We start from the raw sequence: 20,788 nt of genomic DNA on the forward strand, positions 1-20,788 counted from the left end.
TTGGAATTATTTTCACCAAACGTTTTGCACATTTTCATTCTGTTGTTTATGAATGAACAATATCAGAAAAAGAGGTTTTTCGGCAAAATGGAAGTGCGAGTCAGCTGTGTGTGTGTGTGTGTGTGTGTCCAACAATTCTAATGTTGGCATGTTTTGTGCATTTATATCATATTTACAGTAACCAGGTACAATTACGACCACTTGCACATTATTATAATATCCATTATCCATTCAGCCATCCATTTTATCCATCTATAGACCAGACATGAAAATTACCAAGTCGCAAATAGTGTATTAAAGCACAAGGTCTCAAAAGTGTCTGAATATTGTGATGAGGTTATATCTAATCGGAAAAAGATGACCTCACTATAGATCTGCCATTTTGTCTTGACCCCCTTTCTCTTACACTGCAGCTCATATCCAGCCACACTTTTCATCCTCACCTTTGTCATGATCTTATCTAGTAGTTGCTTATGCCCAAATACCCCAATTGTTATGCTCTAAAAAACAATAATTATATATTCCAAACAAGACTGTGGGAGCAATATAGCAGCTTTCTTCTGATTTGCCCCATTCTTTTTTTCCTCCCTTAATCTCCCCCTCCTCTGTTTCATAAGAGCCAAGGGAGGTGGAAAAAGGAGTTTGGGGCGGTGGTGTGCTGGCAAAGCCTTTTTAAACTCTCCGGCATTATGGGGGATTATTTTGTGCAGAGATCCTGGCTTATGTGTCTGGTTTTTTTCACTCCCTCTTTCTCCTCTTGCTTGTGGCAGACATGCTCGGTAAACAGGTTGTGTCACACTTGATTGCATTTGAGAAATTAAAAAGCAGCAGTGACAATAGGCCAGTGCTGGTGGATGAGGGCCCTGGCGGGGTGGGGGTAGCAGTGGGGGGACACTGACACCATAAGACCCAAGTCTTTGGGGACCCCTGCTACGCTGTGTGACAGAAGCAGCCCTTGCTGCCACAACAATACGAGGGCTCGTCCTTCAGCGAGCACTCCTCCCGTGCACTTACCAAGTCTATCTGCAGCAGGCCATCTGCTCGCCTTCTCTCTTTCTTCTCATTCCTCTTCTGTTTGAATTGGGCTCAAACATTCAAGTGTTTACCAGCACAAACACTAGTTGTAGGTCTTTGAGTGTTTTCAAGACATATTCCCCCTTGTGATTCACAAATAGTGTGTATACATAAGGAGCAATATTACTGCGCTTCTACATATTCAGTGCAAAAGTCATCTGCAGGTAGTCAGTTACAGTTAACAATTCAAATGAAGAACATTTTGGTTTTTGAATGCTGTGATAACTTTTGCTTCATGTTCTACGGGTAAAGCTCCTGCAGTTAGGGGTTTGTCCTATAGGAGACAGTGTTATACTATAAAACATGGACAACACCTGGTTCTTAATAGACAAAGTTGTGTAAATGTTTTGAACGGGGTCATGACTTTGCCTTTAAAAGACTAGGTTAGAATCAAGCTTTAAGTGTCTTATAATATTATTACAGAAAATGGGATTAAGGGCACAATTGGCAGAGGACATGAAAAGCAGTATAGTGTATATACAACAATGAATGGCCGACATCTGACCTGATGTCACGGCTGTTCGAAATCTGAAGTTATTTTTCCCTTAAAACTATACAACCTCAGACACCTTTAACATTAGCACTCTCACTGTATAAATCTTATCAAGCACGTTTGTGTAATCTTGTTAGTTTGATTTTCATTATATGTGTTGTCATGAGAGTGACAGCCAGTTGCAACACTTCACAGGAACAAGCCAATTGTCAACACACTCTGTGCTCTCCCTGCAATAGTCAGCCATGTTTAATTTGATACGTCTCACTCGGCTAAATTTAATCTGGAGTTTTGCAGCATATTTGCTTGCAGTTATTTGATTTTGACAGGAGTGAAGCTGACACAAGTTCCGTGGCGTCCCATCCGAACGCTGCGCCTCCGTCGGGGGAGCAACTTACACTGGCCTGTCTCCAGCGTGGAGGCCTCCCTAATATATAATCTGTTGATTTACTGTCACCTCAAGGAGCACAGTCAACCCGAGGAGACGCCGCCGAAATTCATTAATCTAATTAGATGTGTCATATTGGCCGAATGAGAAGGTGTTATAGCTTTGCTGCAGGATAAGTGCAAAGTAAGACTGGGTCCCACAAGGATAGCATGCAGCCGCCGTGTGCTAACACTACTGTGCTTCATTACACTCTTAATTACCTATTGTTTCTAACCAGTTGGTGGCTTTTTAATGAGAATCTACAGGCAGTTAAATGTAATCTAAATTTTCTAATCTAGTGGTCCATTACCAAAGAGTCAAAATGTTATTGGTTTTGTGAGTAATCAGACTTTTAAATGGTGCTGATATCATTCCCGGAGGGCAGGACTGGGCTTCCACTGTGTAATTGAATTCAGATTTCTTCTCCTTCTTCCCTTTTCTTCTTTCTTCTCTTTGCAGAAGGCTCAGAGGAAGATTTTTCCGTTGCGGATGATCACTCGGGTCGAGGAGCATGTCTTTGGTTCTGGTTGGATCACACGTTTTTTTTCCCTACAGGCATAGGTCACAATGGTAACCCCTTCAAGAAAGAGTGTGGAATATGCACATACAGACAGCGTGCGTGTATGTGCGTGTGTGTGTGTGTCCGTGTGTGCATGTGTGTGTTTGTGGCCTCGCCTGTCCGGTGTTCTGCTGTGCTGTCACCTGCAGCCAGATAAGCCAAAGGATTTATCACCGAGTGAATTGCCTTTGAGTGCTGGATAAAATGGTTCCAATGCATCCTCAGACGAAAATGTTGCGAGGTTAATGAGAGCCAAATTCGCAGAGGGCTAAATCTATTAGGTTTTCATGGATCGAATCAATCAACATGCACTGCACAGGGGGGGATTTGTCGTTTTGAAGCATTGCCCGTTTGAATTCCAAAACACAATCTTCTACACGAAATGATTCACTTTGATTTTGATGGCTTCTTCATCAAGAAGATGACAGCTATGAACTAATTTCCGTTACGATTATGTTCCATACACTTATTAGCCCCAGCTTTCTTTGGTAGTTGAAGAACGTTCTCCTTCTACAGCTAGAGAAAGCAGATTTTGGGGGATTTGATGCTTGTTTGAAAAGAAAAAAACGTTGCTTTCCATTTTTAATCACAGCAGCATTTGCAATTTTTATGCACGTTTTTACACTGCAGTTTAATGAAATTGTTTCATTATGTTATTGTGGTTTACAGCTAGCAGTGGAGTGGGCTAGCAATGCCTCATAATGTTCATCATATTTGTGTTGGTGAAATAAAAGTATCATTTAGGGCCCCACCCTGTCAATGCTGCACTAATTTCTTTTCACCTCTTCCTGATAAGACTCATGCCGTTAACTAACTGAGACGTGAGATTAGTTTAATTTTCTTCTGTAACCAAACAAGAAGACATAAATGTGTATCATCCAAGTTATCCCCCACCCCGCCCCCATTAAAAAAAATTAAAGACATTTCTTTACTTTCCAAGATTTAGCTGGAACTCGCTTGAAACATTCTGTTTGGATGTCACACAAAAGTATTTTGTTTCTTGGGTAGGCTTATGACTGAAGAGTGGGCTTGTTATGTTCTAAATTTCTGGAACTTGATGTCTTTCTTCCATAGTTTTTTTATTTGGCACAGCGTACAGTACACTACCAGTGAATTGGCATAACTTTTATCTCAGTCAGGATCGGGAGCAAAGCAAGCTAAGAAAACAGATACATCTTTCTTGATGCTTTTTGTCCAGTGTAGTGAAATCTATGTCCCCCAACTGATGAACAGCATTATTCAAACAGTCTTTGCACTGTGCAAGTCATCACATAACTGGAGTAGCCAAAGAAAAACAAATGCACTTCCTCATGCCCATTTACTATTATTCATCAGCGCTGAAAAGCGAATACAGGACAATTCAAACCTTCATCAGAAGATCGAGGCCTGATGAGACATATTTGTTCAAAATCGGAATGTACTATGTTCTCTATCAGACAGTGTGCAGTTATTCTCTTTGTTCACATGATCCCCAGGGTGCCTCAGAAGTCGTGGGGTCGATGTCTCCTCTGTTTGCTTCTGAACTTGGGAGCATTCTATTTAATTAGGCAGATAATCAGCCACTAAACACACAAGAAAATGAGACAATCTGAATCTGTTTACTTCCCTCACCACACACTTTCAAACACATTATATATATTTGCATGTATAGCAGGTTGGGGGGAAAAAAATCATTTATCCGGGAGAAAGATCAAGGTCATGGCTCTTCCTCATACCTGATTCTGTGAAAGCAATTAATGTGTTGGCTGGTGAAGTTCAGTTGGAGGACACGGGCAGCAAAACAATAGCACATGACAGCTGCTCTCTGCTATCTCTGGCTGTGCTTTCTTCCAGCATTAATTATATTTGCAGATTCTGTCATTAACACTGAAATGGTGGAGAAGTTTGCAATTGTTCATATTTGTTATCACAAGTCAGATGCCATGTGAGTGAGCCCACATGATGAATGTAATCAGTCAACATGACCATCATTTATATTTCAGTGAAGCCTCTAGTTTGCCTTTCATAACCCATGAAAATGAACTTTTTAGTGATATTGATCATAAACCATATGGTTTACAAATCTTGTTAGTCACAGAGTAATAATAATAATAATAATAATAAAGATAAAAATAATATAATAAAAATAGAAATAATAATAATAATAATAATAATAATGATTATGGGGAAAAATGGGCAATGTATGGTTAGTGCTTTTACAGTTAATGGGCAATGTATGGTTAGTGCTTTTACAGTTAATGGGCAATGTATGGTTAGTGCTTTTACAGTTAATCAACAACTGCACTTCTCAAATCCAAATCAGTACCAAGATTGACTTGTGAGAGGGGGCATGTGGTGCCACAGAGCAGCCACCCTACAAGGGGTAAGAAATAGCACTCGTGGTAATAGTTGTCAGCTATAGTACCTTAGTGTAAACAAATACAGAACTGTATTCTCCTAACTCCTCATGTGCTGGAAGAGATGCACGTCCTCAGACATACTCGCAATAACCAGCCTCCCATCGCCATCCACTAAAAAACAAAGTTGAGCAGAGACTTTTGATTGCTGGGACACAGCAGAAGGACATCCAACACATTGATTCATTGCCGCCTGACTGAAATAGAAAGAAAAAAGAAAAGAGAGCATGTGTGTGTCTGAATGTGAATGTGCATTATCTCCATGCGTGTGTCCGTAGGCCAACAATTTGCATTAGAGTGTGCTCGACCATGTGCATATATATGTGTAGCACAGTGGACCAGAACAGTGTTGTCAGAGGTGGAACTGCTGCTGCTCGCTGATGCCTGCATTGAGAAGCTGCCAGACGCCCTGCCTGTCAATCAGCATATAGGCCCACTAGTTCCAATCTCACTTTGTTCGTGCCAATTGATCATTGAAATACACGATTAGAGGCAGAATATCAAGGATCTAAGAATACTGCATCCATATGAAAATCACAGGAAAGTCACAGGTGTCAACATTTTCCCCAAGTTGCATGGTGTGTATTGTACAATTGATCAATGGAGGGGAAAAAAATGAAAAAGCATCTGAATAATAATCAAATGTTGTTACTGATTGTCACGTCCCTTTTTACATATGAATTATATGAATGCAGGATTTTGGTCATTAACAACAAATATGCTACATCAAACTCTGTTTATTAATTATGTCACGATGAGAAAGTAGAAAGAATAATATTTGGACGATAAGACATTCATGTTCTTCATCAATTTCAGTTTGATGTTTCCCAAAATAAAATACTTTTTTCCTCATCATACTAATTCATTTTTGGGAGCTTATTAAATAATTATTGGTTATGTATGATATACGGAAACGTCGAAACACAGCTGAGTCGGTCAATTTCCTTTACAGGTTATCCAATCAGGCGCAGTCCTAAAAGGAGCACCTTTCTGCACGGTCGCTGTTTCCATCCAATCCCCAATCGAAAAAGAGAAGAAAAAAAACTAGCATGGACACAAATGACATGTTTGGTGAGATTTATTATTCACTTATTTTATTGAAAGGGAATACTCACACTAGCAAAATCCTTCTAACCTTGTCTGCAAGCTGAATTATCGCGGTATTTGTGAGTAAACAAAAAATACTGTGACAAACTCATGTCGGTTTATTATCCTTCACGGACTTTATTATATATATTTTTTCTATGTAATCAACCGTGAAAATAACGATCGCCATATAGAATTTGTGCAATTGTTATTTTTGTTTGTAGCTGTTTCTAACGGCAGTTGTGTGTTGTTATTTTAATTGTAGCAGCTACTTGCTAGCTAATCCAAGAAACGAGACAGCAGCTAATTCTTAAGCGACGCATTTCTTGTTGCTGATTAGCAGAAACAGAAAATATGATCTGGTCAACAATATAGTCATCTTGTTAGTAGTTTCTCATCAGACAATCACGAACCAACCCATGTTATTTAATTAACACGTTCACATTGATAAGGAAGGAACTCCGCCCCTGCCAAATGACAGCGTAACGGGTTGCCTAGCAACAATCAAAGAGAAAAGAACGTCACCTATGACGAATAGCATCTCTGCCATGTGGGCTTTTCCGTACATTTCTCGGCGCACGTTAGTGAAAGAAAAGTTTAGTCAGTGCCTGATTGAGATACAACGCCAACATGGATTTTGTTGAAGGTAGCATTGGCATCTACAGACCCCTTATGGTATGTATATTCAGGTGTATATTTGAAACTGTGAGTAAAGTGCTAATATGAGTATTTTCTTGTTTCCTTTATAGAAGTTTTTTGACACTCCTGCATACAAACAATCAATGCAGACTTGCTGGAATGCTGTCTCCTATAAACTACAAGTAAGACCCAGCTATCAAGTTTGCACTAAAATACAAAAGCAAGAGCATGAGCAGAAAAATAATGTCTTTTTTTTTTTTTTTTTTTTTTTTTTTTATTAGATCGGAGTCTTGGCAGAACTTTTTAGGCTCCAGCAGAATAACCTGATCCCATCTGAGGTAACTGCTGATGCAATGGCTGACCTGCTGGTGGAGGAGACAAATAATTCGCTTCGAGTAAAGTTAGTATAAACTCCTCCGCTACATGGCACTCATGCTAGCATGATTATGTTGTAGAAGAGGGAATATGCATGATTCTGATATGCTGTCACTGTGTATTTGCAGGCTTTGGGAGTTTGATGTGGAAGAGTGCCATGAGGCTCAGTCCAAACTGGTAAGAAAAGTCTCCCAACATTTTGCATTCAGTTGTCTGCTGCACATGCTTTAGTTTATTTGTCAGTAAACATGTACAGAAACCATCAAGAGAATAACGTAAAGATGCTTTGTCCAAGAGTCACAGTTAAGTCAAAAGAGATTTAGCACATCATGAATACAAAATAAATGATGACCTGTCCAAGAACAAAGTGCAGTTTTCAAAAATATATCCCCCATTAATTGCATTACTTATGTATATCTTGTGCACGAAAATTATAGTGAGAAGTTGATGTTGACACATTTTGTCTTATGATCAGGTTTCTTTGGAAGGTTCTATAATTTCTGATGTTCTTCAATGCAGTGGGGGGGATAGAGTCTGTTCTGTTTGGCTTGATTTAAGAATGCTGATTTTCCAAACTTGCACAAATCCTAAAAATTTTGTCGGAGCCTCTCATTGCATCTTGTTCGTGTGTCAGGTTTTTGAGGTGAACAGCAGCATGAAGATGAGAGACATTGATTTTGAAGCCAGGAGGCTCCTTGATGCTCCTGAGATGATCCCTCCCTACTTAAAGTGAGTCTCCCTTGATCAGCTCAAGTACATGCAGTATTCATCAAACATGTGTATTAATGTTTGCTTTTATGATTCTCCAGACATAATAGGATCCTCCGCAAAGCTCAACAGTTTGCTGAGAGCTTGAAGCAGCAGAAGACCACTTGTGTTCATCTACTCAGTTCACGTGAGATGGTGATAAAGGTTCTTCCAAAAGTCCTGCAGAGCTTTTGGTTGCCTCCTCCAACCACCCCCTTTACCATGCCATCCAGATATCTTAGCAAAATGGCCGTCGGAGTGACGCAGGCTGTGTTGGACCGTGTCTCCCTGACATTGTCCTCTGTCCAAATCCAATTCTCCTACTCCATAAGAGACAATTTGGTCCTGTCAATCCAGGAAAAAGTGAGACAGGCTTTCAGTGTGCACGAACTGGTGGAGAGCATTCACAGCTTTCAACCAGAGTTCTTAAAGACCCTTATAGATGTTACAGTTGAAGAAATCAGTGCACGCTCTGATCTTTTAGTGTCCCTCACATCGTCACCATCTCCAGATCTGTCCTCAGAGACAGCTTCTCTCCCAGATGATGACAACCCGAGTGAGGAGCCAACCACAGAAAATGACTCAATCGTCAGCGAAGAAGCTGTTGATTTACAATTGGCTCAATTACTTCCTTCAAGCAAAGAAGAGGAGGAAATCAGTCAGTATGTGAAAATGAGCATACTCAGTAACATTTCAAACTGGGTGAAAACAATATTTGTCAGAGAGCACAGACTAAGATCGTAGACTTCTTACATTTACATTTATAATCGGTGCATTTGCCTTTGGAACCCAACTCCCGAAGCAGGTTATTGCGAGTCATTCAAATAATTTGATGCATGGCGATGTCAGTGCAACAGTTCCCGCGTTGGCAGTGTTCTTGGGTGTTAATCTTCACACTCCAGTTACGGCCGGACAAATTCTCAGGTCCACGGCAAACTCTCATCCTTCAATCTTGCACCTTACACAAAAGACAGTGAGCTGGGGAAAAATGTGAAAAGTCTTAAATGGTCTTAAAAAGTCTTCCGTCTTAAATGGTGGAAGTGTAAATGGAGCGTTTTACTCCAGCACAATCGTAGTGGTTGGCTTTCGGCTCCCCCCATCCAAATTGCCAAAGATAGTCACTTGCAGTGATCGATTTGATACCATATGCCCTTTCTGCTTCAAATATGCAATCTACAGTATAATACAAAACTCATTGCAATTTACAGTGATTTTTTAAGTGTATTTTTAGACTACAGTGTTTGTACACTATTTGATGTTGATAACCCTTTTATTGCAATGTAGCGTGTGATTTTTTTTAAAATGTTTTTTTAGACTACAGTATTTGTACACTCTGATGTTGATAAACTTTTTTTTTTTACTTTTTCAAATCTACTTGCTGTTCATTTCACTTGCTTTAAGACACATTTTTTCTTTTTTGTAACCATTCCTAACGATAACGAAGTGGCTCTTACCTATCACATAACTTAGCGATTTATATATAGCTATCTTGTTTGAATATGGATTTTAATGTCTGCAAGGAATTAAACTAATGCACAAGAAAAACTACTACTCCCATAATGCTTTTCTTTAACCGACCGGATGTTGATCTTTCATTTTTCGAACTCAGCTGTCATCGATATTATGTTGCTTCTTGCCGTTGTGGGTGATACTTTCGTATCGTTTCTTATTTTAAACAATGTGAATATAACGAAACATGTTTGATTCCCCATTATAATATTTCTTTCGAATAGCTAACTGTTTTGTAGTGCAATACGAATATTTTCTCCCGTATCCTTATGCGATATATTTTAATATGTGGATCTGCGTATCAAATATGTAATTTATCGACTATCAGTGAATTCTACACATTTTCCATGGCACCGTGAAGGTTGCTGTTATAACGAGTGCTTGGTGTGTTTGCAGTGTCCTACGTTATGGAAGGCATCACAAGGTAATGTCCCCGGAATGCAGCACTAACGTTTGATGTATTTTGATTTGAGAAAGGAAATATAATTACCCTCACCCCAATGAATGTATACATCCCTCTAAATTCAACAGTACTTTTCTCATGTGTGTTCCGTTCTCTCTGATTGTTGATTAACTGCCCATGTTTTGAAAGGTGAGCTAATAACAATGTAGGCTAGCTAGCTAACACAAAAACTAACATCAGCTGTTTTAACACAACTTGGCACTGAGAAGCGAACACTCCCAATGCTTGTTGCTTCGCATACAATAAACATGTGGTGCCAAAACACTTTTATAATGTCTGTGTGATAACTGTTATACATTCCAGTTTATTTTACATTGTATATGGTGATCAACGACTTTGCATTGTGGTTACGTTGCATGCCAAAAATTATACCAAACTACAGCAAGCATTACTACCATTATTGCATTTTTATTGCCTGTAAGATCGTCTACGTTTGGTATTTGGTAACAAACTTAAAAAAAAAAAACTGTTTCGTAATGTAACCCAATCATCAGAATTCGATTTTAGGGAGACTTGTGATCAAATTGTACTTTACGGTATTTAACAAGTTACGGTTTTACTATATTTGCCAACTATTGATTGTACCACTATGTGTCACCAAGTGCACTGTATTGTGCACTTGTTTCCCCATCTGTGCTGCTACAACCTATAACCAGTTATTAATGCAATATTAAATAAGAGCTAAAACCTTTGTACATATTGATATTGCTACAACACAAAAGAGCTGCTTAGTGACTATACACAGAGGATCCATTCCTATTCAAAACGTGATTAAGTAAAATAAAATGAAAACAGGATTTAGAAATGTGCATTACGTTGATCCAGGCAGGAAATATTCTGTATCAGAACTTCTCACTCATGAATGTTTGTCTCTAACCTACAGGTCATGCATGCAGCCAGGCCCTAACCTGCACAATTTTTTATTTTTATTTTTTACAAATCACCTTAGAGCAATTGTGCTTCTACTAGGTGCAGACTCTTCCTTCGTCTAGTCCTCATTCTTCCCCACTGCCTCCAACAGCCTAGAGTTCCCTATGTTAACTCTGTTGAGCATGTTTTACTATATTTGTCTGCGGCGACGCTCCAGGAGTGGGACTCGTGGTGAGGCTCTGACCAGTCGACGAGCAGTGGAGTCTGGCCAACGGGCGATATTGCCTGTCAGTGTGGAGGTGGAGCAGTACACCAAGGAGGTTTTGGACTTCAGCTCTCATTACGGCAGTGAGAATAGCATGTCCTACACTATGTGGAACCTGGCCGGTGTGCCTAATGTCTACCCCAGCTCTGGGGACTTTACACAGACTGCGGTGTTCAGAACTTATGGAACTTGGTGGGAACAATGTGCCAGCGCTCCACCACGTTTCCGACGCATCCCCAAAGGTTTCTACAGCCAGGATTATATTGAGCTGGGCTTTGAAGAGCCTGTTTACCCTACGGCTGTTGAGGTTCTTGAGACTTATTACCCTGGGGCTATTGTCCAGATTCTGGCCTGCTCACATAACCCCTTTTCCCAAAATCAACCTACGGATGTCAGGTGAGGCAACCATCTGGTTTTGGAAAATATGAGCGGACGCAATTAGAATTTGTAATTGTGTTATAAATATTACCTGTTGACACGATTACATACTGTATGCTCTGTTTACGAGAATTACTGAAATGAAGAATTGCCATGGCCCGAATGTTGATTTTTTTATTTATTTTTTGTCAGGGTTGTAAACGGTCGCAAAGACAGTCATCTCCAGATATCTGGCAGCCGTTTTAACGTTGATCATTTCTCCCGTCTAATGTCTCTCATGCAGGTGGGAGGTGTTGTGGGCGGGGGAGCCCACCAAGGTGCTGGCACCCCAGGCTCGCCAGTTTTCACCTACAATCAAGCACATCAGTTTCCCCACCAACCTGCTTCGCCTGGAGGTCAACAGCTCTCTTCTGGATTACTATACTGAGCTGGATGCCGTAATCCTACGTGGCGTGAAAGAAAGGCCTATGCTCGCGCTCTACAAAATGCCTGTCATCGACATGATTGACCTGAGTGACAGTGAGGAGGATCTTTCTGATCTGGGAGGTCCATTCAGACAGGGTCCGGATTGCAGGACAGGCAACGGCTACTTTGACAAACTACCCTATGAGGTGAATGATGATGAACTGATGAAGGAAGGGTTGGTATTCTATTCCTGTTCCCAAAGACTTTGAGAATACCTCCCGTATAAATCATTGAGAAATGCCCAATTATAGTCAATCAGCACTTTTTGTTGTGGCATTTTTTTCCTTTTGACATTAATCCAAAATTACCATTGTGCGCTCATCTCTGCTCGATATTTGTTGTTTGTGTTTTGTTTGCTTCTCAATATTTTTCCAATTTTTTTTCCTCTTCTCTGCCCCCCCTCCCCTCCACCCCCTCCATAGCTCATTCAACTGATACTCAGCCACCTGACCTTGCCAGACCTGTGCCGTCTGGCCCAAAGTTGTAAGATGCTGCACCAGCACTGTTGTGACCCGCTGCAGTACACCCAGCTGAGTTTGCAGCCCTACTGGGCCAGGCTGAGTGACACCTCCTTGGGATACCTGCAGAGCCGCTGCACACGCCTCCAGAGGCTCAACCTTTCTTGGACTGGCAACCGCGGCGCTCTCACCCTTAATAGCTTCAGCAGGTCAGACTGTCAGCATGAGTTCTCAAGAAAATGGCCTTGAACAGCAAAAGTTTAGAAAGAAAGCATACAAGTTGAGCTTCCTTTTAAATTGGATGATACTTTCAATACAGTATGTGTGTTACTTCTTAAACTTGATTCGAGTCAAGCAGTTGGCAAAATCGCAGCTATGCTTTGTTTCATCTCTTGTTTTTTTCCCCCTGCCTCCCCCACCCACACAGTTTCATGAAGGTCTGTGGGCTCAGTCTGGTGCGTCTGGAACTGTCTTGCTGCCACTTCCTGAATGAGGCCTGTTTGGAGGTTCTTGCCCAGACTTGTCCAGGGCTGCAAGAGCTAAACCTGGCCTCCTGTGACCGGCTTCACCCACAGGCCTTCACACACATTTCTAAACTTACACGCCTCCGCAGACTGGTGCTTTATCGTACCAAGATTGAGGTAAGCGAGGTCGGAACGTATACACACAAACACTACACAATATATAAGAGCCCTTGTTCGTATGCAATTACTTCACGACCAGGCAAGACAGCTTTTTGTTACACAGTACATATTTTGTTTTTTCAACATGGAACCCTGAATTTGATCTGCCACATTCTATCAAGAAAACTACGATCTTTAATTTGACACTTTTTTTCAATCTTACACAAAAATGGAAAATGCACAATTTTTCTTTATTCTCTTTAGACTCCGATCAAAAATACTTAACGGAAAAGCGAGCAATGGGAGTGAATTTTATTTCAATATGTAATTGGTTCGGTTAATGTGACTCCGAAGTTTGGTGATGAGCATCAATACAAGTTCTTAGTTTACTAGGCATTAAAATCCGTTTGGGACATGATCACCATCCATTACCCTTATTATAATATGGACAAAATGGATTGTTTAGTGCACAGGTCTGCAACCTCTTGTTTCTGAGTTCCATGTGTCGCTTCCATCAGTCGGTGTTGAACTTCTAAACACAACCAATTAGCTGTTTGTATACAACTCAGGCATGTTTTTTTTTTTTTTTTTTACACACAATGACACCACACATACACAGTCTTAATGTTTTTAAATGTGTGTTTATTCAATGTGGGCACGTGTTACAGAGTAGGTTGATTGATTTTAAGCAGTCGGTTAACACTGATCACAGGCAGACTCGATGATATACTACAGTGTTCGTGTTTGGATTATCTGAAAGATAAAAGTTGTGACTCTGGTGTCAGATTTGAGTGGTTTTATTTCTTTGTCATGTTTTTATACCGAAGCCTTGTATACACGAGTGGAGTTTCTGCAATGGATGGATGGAGCCGCGCATGCAGTTTCCTGCTGGTTGTTTACAGCGAGACAGACAGAATGAGCAGTGTGTTTGTTGTCAGGCTGTCATGATCTTGTCACTCAATACATAAACGTCTCGCTCACCGAAGAGAAGATGCCAGAGGCTACGTTGAGCTTGTCTACGTAGTACACTGACACTATTTCACTGTTCATAAATGTGCCAGCATAAGAACGCTAAGAAAGCTATCCTCACATACAGTTGCTGCACTATTGCCTGACAGTATTCAACCATATTTTATCATCCGTGTGCATTTTCATCTCAAGTATCTCTGTGTTTATTTTTAATCTTTTGAATGTCCATTAACAAGTTCATGTGCAAGAAATTTGTGGGAGCATAATGAGTTTCAAACCAGGATTGTAAATTATTCTATTTGTATATTATGTTGTCTGGAGGGGTTCTTGAAATAGAACTATGTTCTGGTTGTGCACAGTTTATATATATATATTTTACATTTCTCTCCCTCCTTGTTGTCTCTGTAGCAAACAGCTATTCTTAGCATCCTGACTTTCTGCATCGAGTTGAAACACCTGAACCTCGGGAGCTGTATCAGGGTGAGAATAGACACAACAAGCACCAATATAGATTAGAATAAGCCTTTATTAGTTGTGAAATGGGAAACTTCTCTAATATTGTGACAGGAAGCACCACTTCCATAACATGATACATTAACAGATGTTTGATTGAAGGGCCGGTTATCGCAATGCTCCATTTAGATGGACAGACAGACAGACAATTTGATAGCCAAAACAGATGGACAGACAGACTAGAATACATTTTTGTTAAATTATATTAACCCTGTGGCCTGTTGACCAATCCCAGGTGCACCTTTATTCTTGGCCAAACTCCACAGGGAGGGCCTCCAACCTCGCGGTGACCCTGGATAGGAGAAATGGGATTGTGAGGAGATGGATAGCTGAAAGGATTTTGTTGTGGAGGGGGAAACAAAATTGTTGATCTCATTTATACTTTTCAGTAAACACATGCAAAATATTTAACTTTAGATACACAAGGTGGACTGGACCTTACACTTTTCCAAAAGCAGGTAAAAATATGACCTGTATCAGAATCAATGTATTTTATTCCATTTTGGTAAAGAATAATGCTTAATGTGTATATGTTAGTGTAAGTATGCATTGCATTGTGGTCCGCAGTAGTCTGGTTTTAATTATGAAACTTTATATTTTTTAACTTTTTCCATCGGTTGTGCACAGCAAATTCTTGCTCTAAATTTTTTTAACATTTTCAAAAAGAAAATTAGACAACAGAAAAAAAATGACAAGATATCAAATGTTTATTTATTTGAAATATCTGGCATGTTAAATATTGTGTTTTGTTACAATGATATTGTGAGGGGAAAAAAAAGCTCTCTGGGTCATTTTTGACCCACATATGCATCTAAAAGGTTAAAAACAAACATGTGGATGAAATTTAAATATTTTGATCAAGAAACAAAAACTAAAATACCATCATTTAATTTAATTATTTAAATGAAAATGGCACTCAAGTTTTAATGGCCCACAGATTGTGACTATTTTTTTTTTAAATAATTCATTTGGATTCATTGAAATTCATTTGGATTCAATTGTGGGTTCTGGCTGGACCAGTCTAATGTTCTTCTGGAGAAGTGAGAGCCCTCTCCATGTTCAGTTTGCTCTCTGGTGTTTTGCTGCCACCAGCATGCTTTGTGGTATATGTTGTACTTTTGGTGGGTCGAGTGTTCTCTTTGTGGGAAATAAGCTTTTTGGAATTATGACAAATAGGTTTAGCATTTCTCTCATTAACATATGAGGCATAATTTTAGGTCTTCTTTATAAAAATAAAAAAAATCCTCTCTCTTGAAGATGATTCTTTTGTCTCAAGTCCCGAGTCGCTGTCCAGACGTATGACTTTGTCATCACATTTAGTGCCCAAATTTACTTGCCAAATATTCCTGTAGTTCTTTTATTGATGCTGCTGGCATATTGGCAGCCTCACTCACCAGTTTTGTTTTCATTTCAGTTTGTCTGTCAGTTTTAAAGTTATGCCTAGTTCTTATTATTTTGTTAAGAGTTGAATGTACCCTGATTCAAAGTGTTTCTGTACAGATTGAAGACTATGATGTTGTGGCCAGTATGCTGGCTGCTCGCTGCCACTCACTTTGTTCCTTGGACCTGTGGCGCTGCAGAAACCTGACAGATCGTGGCCTAAATGAGCTTGTCTCTGGCTGCAGGTAAGTGAAATTCATCGCTGACTGCTAGCAACACTTCAAAGCTGACCTGGCTTGTGGTGGGCTGTGATATTTGGAGTGCAATCAGTTGCACCACTGTTTCTTGTTTGATCTGTGACTTCTCAGAATGTTAGAGGAACTGGACTTGGGCTGGAGTCCCACACTGCAGAGCAGCACTGGATGTTTCCAGCACCTTGCCCGCAGCTTACCACGTTTACGCAAACTCTTCCTCACCGCCAATCGTACAGTCCGTGACTCGGACGTCGAGGAGTTGGCCTCCTGCTGCCCATTGCTACAACATCTAGACATACTGGGTAAAATGATTTTCTTCATATATTACCGAAGAAGCATTGCGCATGACATGGCACGCAACACGGTCACACAAATCATTCATTAAACATGAGCGTAGCTGTGATGACTCAACAGCAGCAGGTTATGTCCTGCCCCTCGAGCATGTCTGTTCTATCAAGATAATCTAAGATCACAACTTTATTGACTAGGTATCCACATTGTGACTTGTCAGGTACACGGCTTGTGAGTGCTGCCTCATTGAAGAAACTCCTCCAGTCGTGTCCACAGCTGCGTCTCCTGGATGTTTCCTTCTGCTCCCAGATAGACACAAGGCTAGCCCAAGAGCTAACCAGCCTCTTTCCCAGTGTAGCAATCAAGAGAAGTTTCACACATTGACCGCAGCGTAGTCTCATTTCTCATTGTATTGAGGATGCCGGAGGAGGCAAAGTGATGCACTGCAGAAGATGGAGAGATGCTTCAGTATCACAAAATCTTCTATTAGCGGTCACTAAATAAGGCAGTCCAACTGGGGCTGACGGTCTTTGGATTGGTATGGAACAGAAACAACCACAAACTCCTCTCCAGAGGGCTATAAAATGTGAAACTCAATTATCTTTGGACACAGTGAAGCAACTGCATTTCTTGATTGTAGAACACCACTTGTGAAAAGGCCAACAACAAATGGCTATATGCCTTTGAGTTAGAAAATGATGGTCACTCGAACATCACTCGAGACAAATAAGAAAAAAAAATCTTTGTTACAAAATGCTTTGAAGCAGCAGCAGAACTTCATGGTGACCTCCAGCTTGTTCTATGAAGAATGATCAGGGCTATGGTCAGTGCCTTCTCAAATTGACCATTATTATCTTGTGCAAACATCGTTGACACCTCAGTTCTGATGGTACCATCTAGCCACTTTGTTTTAGTTATCAGGAATCATGTATGCTATTGCAGTGGATATAAAAAGACTCAGGGACGTCCAAATTCCAGCTTTTGGTGATGTGAATAAATGTGATGTTCTCCACGTTTAATGAGTCATATAACCTGTACAACTCAATCGAAAATCAAACTCAAAACCTTTAGGACATATAGTTGCACCTGGAATCTATCAGCGTAGCACAACTTGATGTGGAAATATTTGCCCACTCTCCCAAAAAACACTCCAAACCCGTCAGATTGCAAGGGCATCTCATACTCAGCCCTCTTCAGATCACCCCTGCAGATGTCCAATCAGTTTAAGGTCTGGACACTTGCTGGGCCACTCCTGAATCTTAATCTCTCTCTAGTGAAGCCATTCTTTAGTTGATTTGGATGTGTGGAAGATCAAGTTCCTCTTCATCTTTAGCTTCATAACATAAGATGGAAAGTTTTGTGCTAAAACTGACCTCTCTTTGGAACTGTTCATAATTCCTGTCCATAATTCTTGACTAAATCTCGAGTTCCAGATGAAGATAAACAGCCCAAAGATTATGTTGCTAACACCACACAGTCTTTGGTGATGAGCAGTTTTTTTATTTTTTATTTATTTTGCCAAACATACCTTTTGCAATTCTCGTCAACCATCGATTCACTGACCTAAATGAGAAACCGTTTTCAATTGCCTCACTGGGTTAAACAAGTACATACGTTGTTTTTTTTTAAAATATGAATTTGACCAAATTTGGAGACATCAGGTTTTGGCCGACGCCAGCAATGAGATTGCATTAATAAGTAATCAAGAATTATTTTTGATGTATTACTTGTTTAGAGACCTTGTTTAATCTAAAATTGACCAAATGTTTGTAAATTCAGTCACTGATCAGTAAGTACTTGTATTTCTATAGTCCTCCATGAACACAGATTGAATAGCGCTGTGTTGAATCAAAATGAAAATTTTCAAAAATCTACTTTGACTTTGCATAACAATAATCAACAAGTTTGAATGTGATTGAGCAATTCTGAACAAAACCACATGCCACAAAAGTGAAAGTAAACTTGTGCAACCACATTATTTTAGTAGTTAATTTTCACTTCCCCTCTGTCAAATATTTTTGGTTTGAATTGAGTTTAAAGGTTAGGTCACATTAATGGTGGAGGGAATTTTGGAATGATAGATCCTTTTAACATCACAAAACAACACTTTTTATATCCATTGTATATATGTACTCATCAATTTTAAATGTGAATACTGTGGAAAGAATGCCATATTTGAAAAAGGACTTCATTCAGTTGAAATGCAACGTCAGGCATCATTATCCAGTAGTGTTGCTGTGAATGTGGTCATTTAAACGTTTCAGTTTAAAAATACTGAAAAGTGGTACAATGATATCCAATCAACACCAACTCAATTTATATTTTTCTTTTTTTTTTTCTTTCTTCAAATCACAGACTTGCATGAAGGAAAACAATTCGGTTATGTTAAGAAATTTTACATCTTCATACAATTTTATTTTTAATGAAACAAGTTTAACAATTGTTATCTGTTCCAAATCTAAATATTTTTACCCACACACGTTATTGTAGGTTTACTTAAGCTAGTCTCATTTCCACCCACACATGGATAATTGATTTCTGGTCAGAATAACTGATCCATTCACTTTGTTTGAGTTTCATCACCAAAGACACCTTCGTTCAAACAACATTAGTCATGACATGCTAATTAATAAAGTAACTAGGACAGCTATTTCTCTTAAGATTACGCACTTGTTGTCTTGTTGTACTTTGTTCTGATCTGCCACTTACTGCTGTCTGACATTTAGTTGCCTAGCTGCCAAAGAGAAGTTTGTCTTAACTAAAGACATTTCTGTCATACAGTTTTGACCACTAGTAGTTGTCAATTTTGGGGGTTGATGTTGTTTTTGTACCACGTTTGCTACCAATCAGCACAGCAAATATAACTCAAGCATACTACCAATGACTATATTGATAAATTAGCTTTACTCAAAGCTGTGATGTATCAGGTTGCTTTTTTATTTTTTTGAAAATGGTGCGATTCCATTCCTATTAACCCAATGTGACATATTGATTATACTCATAATGTATATAATTTCCAGCAACTCAACTTTGGGGGATTGTTGTTCTACCTCATAAGAACCACCCACAGCCACATCATATGTAATCTCACACATTTTGTTGGCAACCTCTCATTATTTAGTTTGAGCACTGACTGATTTAAATGTGTTCAGTATTTGAACCCAGTTTTTGTTCGTGTGAAAATTGTACCGCTGTAGTGATGACACTGGGGACTTTCCAATAATCAAGAGTCAAATAAAAGCCACATGGATGACTGATGTATGTCCACTTCTTATCAAGATCCAAACATGAATAGTGGAACAGTGGAAGTCATCATATCCAAATGTAATGTAAATGATCAATTTGCCATTCTCTGGCTTTATGAGCAAGCAGATGCTGTCATTTCTGTATCCACCGCAAAAACTACGACATGTGCAGCCATTAGCAAGGGTGACTGACTGGAAGCAAATAGCGGAATGATCTTTTTTCACTTTGTCCTCTGCTGTTTTGCAGTCCATTAAAACCGCAGGGAGAAGTGACACGAGCTTGTCTCCTTAACTGCCTTTTAATTAATTGTTTGTGCCTGGATTAATGATGTATATTGTGGCCCTGTAATGTGCCCTAATGACAGAGAATGAGGCGGCCTCAACTGGAGTATTAATTTAAGCTGCCTCCCCAATGATTATTCCTCAGTCAGTGCTCAGTGTGAGGATGGAGACAGGATTCATGGAGGCTTTCCTGATTCCCTGCTCACTTTTGGTTATGAGGCTCTTTTATCCAAGGGAAGAAGCACAGTCTATTTGTTTAGCTTTTAACTTGTTAAAGCTGTGAGAGATGACTATGGATCTACTGTTTGAGGCATACTTCCTACCCTAAAATGTAAGTCAAGGAAAAGATTAAGTGATGGGGAGAAATTGAATCTCGTTTTAACTTTGTGAAAGTCAAGACTTAGACTCAACTTTATTTATCCCTTGGGATTACTTACTCAGGAAATTCTGGTTCGAGTAGCAAACAGAAAAACAGAACAAGAGAGAACAGTGCATATGAGTAATAAAGAGTTGAGCAATATATAAATGGAGCACTGCTAAAATGAACTCCAAAGCTCATATGTGATACAAATATAAAGCATGAAAGACAGAACTAAAGAACATTCTCACTATGATTATAGTTAGTTGTAATATTATTTTTTTTTAATTGTTTTTAGTCTTAAGTTAATCAATTTTTTTTTACACTGTTAGTTTTAGTTATTTCATCACGAAAGGGGAAATTCAACAATTTTCCATTTCAGTTGTATAGGTTGTAGGTCACAGTAAAATTACTGTATGTCCTGGTCTCATTTTCTGTATCCCACAAAAACCTGGAATTTGAACTGGGGTGTGTAGACTTTTATTATCCACCACGTTATGACTGTTCTGATTGGTTTAACTTGACCACCAGTGTCTCAAGAGGTTTTGGAAGTATCGGAGCTCAGATGAGCATGTCGCGCAATTATAGCCGGAATAATAACTCGCTGATGGGGTGACACGATTCGCTCCACTGATCAGAAAAGTTCATGTGAAGTTCTAATTAAACGCT

At 39.5% G+C, this 20,788-nt stretch overlaps 2 protein-coding genes across 4 annotated transcripts; both read left to right on the forward strand.

Moving 5' to 3' along the window:
* The first annotated feature begins 5,867 nt into the window (after positions 1-5,867).
* Positions 5,868-8,702, forward strand: LOC119135836. Its single transcript, XM_037273788.1, has 5 exons — positions 5,868-6,856; positions 6,956-7,074; positions 7,178-7,226; positions 7,684-7,778; positions 7,859-8,702. The coding sequence occupies exons 1-5, from the start codon at positions 6,818-6,820 to the stop codon at positions 8,538-8,540; spliced, it is 984 nt and encodes a 327-aa protein (XP_037129683.1). The 5' UTR covers positions 5,868-6,817; the 3' UTR covers positions 8,541-8,702.
* Positions 8,703-9,396: 694 nt separating this feature from the next.
* On the forward strand, positions 9,397-19,491 carry fbxl4 (F-box and leucine-rich repeat protein 4). 3 transcript variants are annotated; one of them, XM_037273611.1, is made up of 9 exons: positions 9,397-9,729; positions 10,652-11,299; positions 11,565-11,892; positions 12,169-12,413; positions 12,632-12,845; positions 14,205-14,276; positions 15,810-15,934; positions 16,058-16,245; positions 16,455-19,491. In XM_037273611.1, the coding sequence occupies exons 2-9, from the start codon at positions 10,803-10,805 to the stop codon at positions 16,616-16,618; spliced, it is 1,833 nt and encodes a 610-aa protein (XP_037129506.1). In that variant the 5' UTR covers positions 9,397-9,729; positions 10,652-10,802; the 3' UTR covers positions 16,619-19,491. The 3 variants fall into 3 exon arrangements, with proteins under 3 accessions (XP_037129506.1, XP_037129508.1, XP_037129507.1); XM_037273613.1 differs by having other exon boundaries at positions 10,856-11,299; XM_037273612.1 differs by lacking the exon at positions 9,397-9,729 and adding an exon at positions 9,736-9,897.
* Positions 19,492-20,788: the final 1,297 nt, after the last annotated feature.

This window comes from Syngnathus acus, chromosome 16 (assembly GCF_901709675.1).
Source record: "Syngnathus acus chromosome 16, fSynAcu1.2, whole genome shotgun sequence".
Taxonomy (NCBI): Eukaryota; Metazoa; Chordata; class Actinopteri; order Syngnathiformes; family Syngnathidae; genus Syngnathus; species Syngnathus acus.